The sequence below is a fragment of the Fulmarus glacialis genome, unplaced genomic scaffold (genome assembly GCF_000690835.1).
Source record: "Fulmarus glacialis isolate BGI_N327 unplaced genomic scaffold, ASM69083v1 scaffold656, whole genome shotgun sequence".
In the NCBI taxonomy this organism is placed as follows: Eukaryota; Metazoa; Chordata; class Aves; order Procellariiformes; family Procellariidae; genus Fulmarus; species Fulmarus glacialis.
The window spans coordinates 8343-16488 of NW_009215985.1; the positions used below are offsets into that span (position 1 = coordinate 8343).

Below are 8146 nucleotides of genomic sequence, written 5' to 3' on the forward strand. Positions count from 1 at the left end.
TGTAGCTTGCTTACAGTCTCTCATACTGTAAACTGCAGAACAATCTTGTTCTGCCAATACTGAAACATAGTTCAAACTCTTCGATGGTGCTCAAAATCCATCAAAATAAATGTGACTGCAGTTTATACAGAAATTATACCCACAGTATGAAACTCATAGTAACGCCTAAAGTGTGCTAGATAATCAAATTCTTAATCAAAAAAAGGCAAACGAAGTTCAAGAGCTGGTTGAAACACTAACAAGGATCCTTATTAGTAATGAAACAGAGCATCTTCAAAACCATTTGCAAGTCAAGCTTCATAAACATACTGATCTCTGCCAACAGATTATAGTTTGCCTTTTTTCCCCTAACTGCCCAAAACAGAACAGTTCAATCAGGCCAGTAAAAACAGGATTATGACAACTAGCTTCAGTTAGGTTTTTTTCACTTAAAACACTGTAACTTCATGTTGAATTTACCAGTAAAAAACAGATTTGCATGTGGTAGATTTATAACTGAACCTACCTTTGCTTTCAGATCAGCACAAATCTCCTGTTGCTTTTGTCTGGTATTAGCCAACCCTACTTCTGTCTCATGAGCAGCAGAGGCTTCAGCAACAGTCATCACTGCCTTAAGTAAAAAGGCTTTCCTAGCTTGAGCCCAATTTAATATCAAGACTTTGCGCTGATTCCTAATGAAATGGTAATGATCCCAAGCTTTCTCATGAACAACCTAAAAAAGTAAAGCATTTCAGAAAGGTTTAAAAACTACGCATTAATAAAATAGAATTATTCTAGACGTTTTTGCAAACCTTTAATATAATTGATTTAATTGTTGTATCACCAATATTCCTATGGAATCCACAATTTAGGGCCCAAAAGTATTCTCTAAGGTGCCAGGTACGCTGCAGTCTCCCAGTGTCAGTAGGCGGTGATATCACTCCAGGAATTCCCTGTTTGCCTGTAGCACGTGGCACTTCAATATCCTGATGCCCCACTGTTCCTTTCTGAACTACGCTTTTGCAATATGAATAAATTAAATGCAATGGCTCCTTCCTGCCCTACAGCATGTAAGATGCAAGTAGGTCCTTTCAATACATCTTCAGACATATTGAACGCTTTTAGCAAGATGAGGCTCTTTATAGCAAATTATGATCTATAGAGAAACAGAACACCAATTAAAGCAATTGTACAAATGCAGTACAGATGAGAATTAGCTTCACTTTTTCTTTCCTACCAGGAAATTTGGAAAAAGATTTCTAGCTTGCCAAGCAGCATGCTACCACCACCAATGTCACCACCTAACAAAAACGATGAGTGTTTAATCTTAAATACACCTTCTTTGGCCTTATTCAGTGAGGTTCCTGAGGACATTCAAGCCTCAAGATTTTGACAGAAGCAGTAACAGGTAAGGCTGCATAGACTGAGGCAGTAGTGTCTTGGACCTGTCTTATATCGCAAAAAATACAAGTTACAGAGATGACGGAGATTCTAGAGATGGCTGTCTGCTCACAAGTGTCAAGGGGATCATTCCTGATGGCTTTTCCAGGCTTTTGGCAGGGGACAAGGGGATGCTGACTCACCTGGTGCCTAGCTCACAGATCTTCTTATCAGCTCACAGCTGGATGAAGAGAAAATAGTACCACTACCTCTGGAGCTTCTCTTTGGTCAAATGCACATAGGCCACTGCATCAGAAGTTCACATTGTCATTGCTGCTGCCACAAACTCAGGCGAGCCTTGCTAGCAAGCACCTAAAGCTAAGACACTCATAAGCAAGAAATGGGATGGAGAGTTTGCACTTCTAAAAATAGAACTCTCTGATGAGCTGCTGCTGGATCAAGCACTCAGTGCTTGTCCACTGATCCGTTCTTCTTCAGAGGGAAGAAGGCATAGAAGGCTCTACGTTTAGTATTCTAATGTAACACAAATGTTTTAAGAATAGATTCTTAGTACTGTTTTAACATTTCTGTACTTGTCATGCTAATATACATACTAAGAGATATCAATTCAATGCAGAATTATGATTTTTAAATTTAGAATTTTTAAATTTTAAATGAACCTTCAAATAATTAGGGAGACCCATTAATAATGACTATGCTTAAAATATACCTACATTGTACAAAGCACGTAATTATTTAGCCCAGTTCTCACAGGCAAAAGCTCCGAAATCCACAAGAACTTTATTTTTGGTGAAACTACACTAATTATCAGTATCACTTCACTGTCACTCCTTTGCACTAGGCACTCCTCAAATGCAAGGAAGTAGATGGTCTAAAAATACATGCAGAGATAAAAAAAGACTCCTACTTTACTTATGACATCCTGAAGTGTTCTGGCCTTGAAATGGGTTTCTCTATTAGCTGCTATGTGCTTATTCACTATGGAGTGTAAAAGGAATCAGCAATCAATTTGAAAGGCATTATGCATATAAAAATAGCCTCTCCCTGAGAGCAGGAGATAACTTTCCACTCTTCCCGCTATATATGTGCCACAGACCAATTAAAATAACTATTCCTAGACAGTGCGACAATGCTATACATCCTCATAGAAAATAAAAATACCAAGAGAAGCAGAATAGCATAACCTAACTATAAAACTGTATAGCAGAAGCAATGCTAACAAACTAGTTTTGTGAATTTGGCTGTAAGAGTATATGAAGCTGTAAAATCTCCACAGTGCTTATTTTGAAGAAGTGATAGGTTTCCAAGTTCATGCATTTTGAAGACAGGGACATCCCTTCTTCACTGTGCAGAATAGAATTTATAATTAAGAAATTTTAAAATAAAAAACATTGATAAACATTCTTTAATACAGATGTTCACTACATGATTTATGCAAGAATTTATATAATTGATCTAATATTTAAAACAACACTGACCAGATCATGCCTAGATTTGTGAGGAAGGTATCTCTGCAGCACGTCAAGGTACAAAGTCCTCCTCCTCTGAAGATCACTTGGATACTGATTGATAACAGTCTGAAAAATCCACTGATCTTCTTCCTTCCATTCAATGTTCCTATAGAAATGCAAAATAATCAGCCCCAGTATAACTTCACATTTGAAAAGAAGGAGTTTGGTTCTAGTTTATTTTTAAAGGCGTAACCTTTCAGTGGGCTCACAATCCTGAACCTGTAAACTGGATGTTGGATCAGAGCTGAGAAATTTAGATTTACTTTAACGAAACAAAGCGAACCTATATTGCTTTTCTAATGTGACCATTTATCATGCCTTCATTTGAGTGAATTGTTCCTCTTCTAACCTGGCTTTTTATTGGGGAACGATACTGTGTTTCTCAGATACGTTACGTTAATGAATAGTCACACCACATGGCAAGTACAATATGAAAAAGGAAGATAATGATCAGTCTCTACTACTGAGCACTAAATAAATGATCAAAATGAAATTAATGAAGTGATAATACCTGTGTGTAGCTAAACGAGAAACTAGTTTAAAAACAAACTTCTGACAGCCATAAACTCATCAGCAAGTCATAAGATTCACAATTTTTTTAAATAGGAGGTGTAGCAATCAGTATGCATTCATGTATTTCAGAAAATTGGAGCAGCAAGAAGTAACATAAAACTAAAACAGAGTACACAGGTTTGGATTTAGTAGATTAGATTTTACCCTCAGTCTGAACTCTTGGCCTTGAAGGGATTAACGTCAGGCTTCTATTGTCAGCATTAACGTACAAGCAGCAACACTGAGTCAGACCAAAAGGTCTCTCTATCCCAGTGACCTGTTTTCAAAAGTGACTAAAAGCCTAGGGAAAATTAAAAGAAGGCAATCACATGACTCTACCCCCCACCAAATTCCTGCAGCCTCCAACTGTTTGCAGCTCTCAGACTTCCTGAGCCAGCAGTGGTGTCTTGGTATTTAATAGCACTGCATTCAGTAAGATCTTAGAACAACTTTATCCTTACACAGGCAGAAATATAGGTTTTTAAAAAACAGGATTTTTTGTGAGATGCTCATATGTAATTAATATTAAACTAGATTTTATGATACGATCTAGCATTATCTCTAAAGAGAGAAAAGTGAATACAAGTATTAAAAAAATTCTATGTAATCCAGTTTAACACAACTTTTCTTTAAAAAACATTGCACAGTAAAACCACAGTGTATTATCACCATTGTACAATATTCTGGGACACTAAAGGAGGAAACAAGAAAATATCCCTAGACCTGTTGGTTTTAAGAAACGGAAAGCTTCACCTACAGACATATCTCAAGAATACAAAGACACAATATCCCATTTCAACAAACCATTTTCGAAGTAATATCCTGTCAGGCAAGGGAACCCAATCCTTTGACGACATGCATTTCACCTCTTTTCCTCTCTACTGGCACTTTCTGCTGTTGCATGCTTTGCCATGAAGTTGGCACAAATTTGGACAGAGGTCCGCTTATCTTCACCTACCTAAAGGCATTTATTTTACAGTTTTCTTCAGGCAGACTAATGTGCTTTATTTTTACCCTTATGGTCTTAAGAGGGATTTAACCTTCTCCCATCTTTCTGGAGACAGCTAGTGATCGGAGGTTCTTTCCTCCCCGCTCCCATTCTTCATCCTCTGACTTTCATGAAACAAAAATGATTCTTAGCTTACTATAACATTTTCAGCACAGAATCGTTATTCCACAATCAGAATGGTGGCAACCTAATGATAACCAATTATGAGGAAACATTAAAATTACTATTCCCTAGTAATGAACACCTTGTTTCTTGCACTCCATGCGTACTTTTTCTCTATTTCGTTTTTCTTTGAATAAATGTTAAAAGTCACTCTTGTCTTTTATGCAGACAGCACCACAATGAAGATGGCCAGGTAAGGAGAAATCACATCCTACCTTCTTCAATAAACTCCAATAACATTTTCATGGCCATTAGTGCTACAAACACACCGAAACAAGAGAGCTCTGCAGTAATAATGTTTGTATTGTATACAGAGAGATTCCAGTCATGAAAGGGTTTTTTGCGGGAAAATATGAAGCACTAACTCTTAGCTGGCCCTCTGTGGTAGTGCTTTTGAGTAGCTTACCTTTTATCAATGGAGTAAAATGAAAGTGACATATAGAAAATTAACTTCAAAAAAGACTAAAATGTCCAGAGGTAGCAGTATCATGTCACAGGACAAAGAGCATACACTGACACTTTAGTCTTTGCTTTTCCACACAAGAGAAAGGTTCACAATCTGCATTTGTTGACAGCTCTAGAATAATTCACAAAATGTAGCCAATAAAAACCAGAATTCAACAGCAACCTAACTTCTCATGAAAAGAATGCCAACCAGCCAACTCGCAGCTAGCACTCCTGGGGGCAGTGAGCGGGGTATATAAAGTATCACTAAGTCATACCTTATCTTGCAGCCCATTGACTTCCCTGTTTTCACAAGACTTCAAACACTTGCTGTGTGGGGATGTATTACAGTACAGCAGCGCAAGCTCATACAGAAAAGCTCCCCACCACTTGTGCAGATACAGATTTAGGACTAGAAATACTATAGTAATAATCCCGACTTGGAGACTCATTAGTAGGCTAAAATTAATAAAGTTGTGGAAGGAGACAGCTTTTCCTCCACAAGCTTACACGAGACAGATATCTATTATTCATACTTTCCACCTATTTTCCTTTCTCTTCTTTTAAACTGTGTGAAATATCTGACAAACTGTTTCTAGGACCCAGCTGTTTGCTATTAAACCCAGCTATCACAAAAAGAAATGGAGGTGGCTTCAAAACAGGGGAGAGAGAAGATCTAGCTCCTGTAAAAAGTTTATTTGCAGCAACTGACAACTACCAACCAAACGTTGGAGACAACATAGAAAGTGAAATTACATTAGCAAAAGCAGAATAGCAATGAAAATGTTTCTTTATAGGTGATTGCTTAAATTTCCCATGACAGACAATGAATATAGATGTCTGACCTGAGGTTTTTTTCATACGCTAAGTCTAAAGACGAAATAGTGCCCCAGAAAGTGAAATGGGGCTAAGGAATCCTTCAAAGAGGGAACGGCTGCAGTAGTATCTTATAACCTTCAAGCTGCAGGTCTTGAACAGCAGACACAGTTCTCCAAAGACAAGAGTCCCTGAGCTTTGACACAGAGGTGGTATTGGAAAGATGTGCTATTTCTGCAACGTTTACTGCCTCTAAGAAAAACGTCTTGCAACTGATCCTCAGAAATTAATGTTTTAAACTCCTCCCTTTTCTCTAGAGGGAGCTTTTCTATGAAATCAGTTCATTTATTAATTTTAGAATCTCTGTGTCATAATTTGATATTCTGAGGTATAGGCTTTCTGAAGAATAACTTTAATGAACAAATTAATTATTCTTTGCTATGATTTAAATCTCTTTCACTGCAACTGCTCCTACAGATGCTGGACTAAGTGAGTACAAAAGTATTTTTTTTCTTAAGATAACACCTAGCATTCTCGTCTTTCCAGCCCAAATATTTTATTTACTTGTTTATTAGAGGAACCACCACAAAACCCTGCTAGTCTTTACTCGGAGGGAGTACCAGCAATCCTAAGAGAGTGTTTACTAGTTTATGGGTTGGATTTTGAACTACCTCTTGTAATTTCTGAAAGAAGTCAGTAATCCTCTTCTGTGAGTCCTGATACACCTCGGTATGGCGACATTTGGAACACAATATTTTAGTGACAGTAATGAGACAGTTCTAAGAGCTGAGATTCTCTTTTGTAACAATCTACCTTGGGTATTTCTGACCATACAGGTTTGTGAACAAATACAGGTCTTCTGTCTACAAGAAGAGTAAGGTAGAGTAAGATACATCTTGGTTAGGAAACATTACACCACGAACTTGAGAGCAGGGAAAACCACAGATTCTGTGGTCCGAAGGCCAGTCTGGTGATTTCCTCTGCCTTCAGCACACAAGGGCAAATGGACCAGCTGCCGCATCAGTTTCTGCCTCCTATATCTCACATATCTCTCAAGGTTCCCTCCGATTTGTATATTCCTCTAATGGCCAGCTAACAATGAATCTCTACACTACTCAGGAACAAGATGGAGAAATTAAGGTTTGTGGAAGATACTCTGGGGAGCAATCAGCTATAGCTAGAGCTACAAGTAGTTTATTGTAAGTAGGGATAAACTGACTGCACATGCCTTGGTTTGACAGCTGTCCCAAAATTTGTCAGCTGTGCTGAGATTTTGTCAGCTGTTCATAGACAAATAGCACAAAAAAAAAAAAGCGCATGATCCAGCCTAGTGTATTCGCAACCATTAAATGCATGGAGAATTTCAAAATATCCTGCCTGATTGAATTCAATATGTCACCTCACTTAAACTTTTGTAAAATTCCAGAAAGGAAAATCTAATCTAAAACAAGTTTGAAGAGTGCCAACACGTTTTACCTTAATATTTAAGCTAATATCAGGCTTCTTCAGTGACAAGATATTGACAAACTTTTACAAGGCTGAATGCATGAACCAAATTTTAAATGTAGTGCTTGCTTTTCTTGTATGTATCATTCTACTAGAAAACAGTACAATCTTTATTTTGTTTCAGAACTGAAACACAGCAATTGTCTTATATTCAACAACCCTGAGGCAGCTGCTTCCTTTGAAACGGATTTACCCAGCATTAATCCCTGGCTTTACACATTCTAAAGAATATAAACAACTCAGAAGGGAAGCTACCCTCTCCACCCTATAATCCCCATATATCCTTTGCAATAGCAAGCTATACTTGATGCACTGCTGTCTTGTTGAATCTGCGCACACATGGACTGCAACAATACCACCAAGTGAGATGTTAACCTCCCTGACTATTAATTATGTCATTGCCGATTGTTGTACCAGAAACATCCTGGTAATAGGCCTGAAAAGAGGAACTAAATTTACTTGACTTAGTCCTAATATCCCATTCATTTGAAAGGATGCTGCAGAGGATACAGTGCTGAATATGCAATACTCCATTCATCCTTCAGTTATTTAAATAATTCAGACATCCTTGGAAATTGTGGCAAAAATATAATATTTCTTAGAGAATCATCAGCTATTACAAACACATCAGTTCCAAGTCCACAATTTGTGGGATAACTCAGGACTTGGGTATTGCCCAAACACAAAAATTTGTGTTTTAGCAGCAGTAAAAGAAGTGAATTTAGATTATACAACATTATAATCCTGTATTACACTTGGGGGGGGG

The 8146-nt window shown here is 37.6% G+C and overlaps 1 protein-coding gene across 1 annotated transcript in view; it reads right to left on the reverse strand.

Moving 5' to 3' along the window:
• Positions 1–505: 505 nt before the first annotated feature.
• The window catches only part of LOC104077746 (coiled-coil domain-containing protein 148-like), a gene marked incomplete at its 3' end in the record, with an annotated part of 24050 nt that continues 16409 nt past the window's right edge, over positions 506–8146 (reverse strand). The window contains exons 8-9 of the mRNA XM_009579104.1: positions 2859–2997; positions 506–712 (exon numbers count right to left, since the gene is read on the reverse strand). Coding sequence (XP_009577399.1) covers positions 506–712; positions 2859–2997 — 346 coding nt within the window. The remainder of the gene's footprint in view (positions 713–2858; positions 2998–8146) is intronic.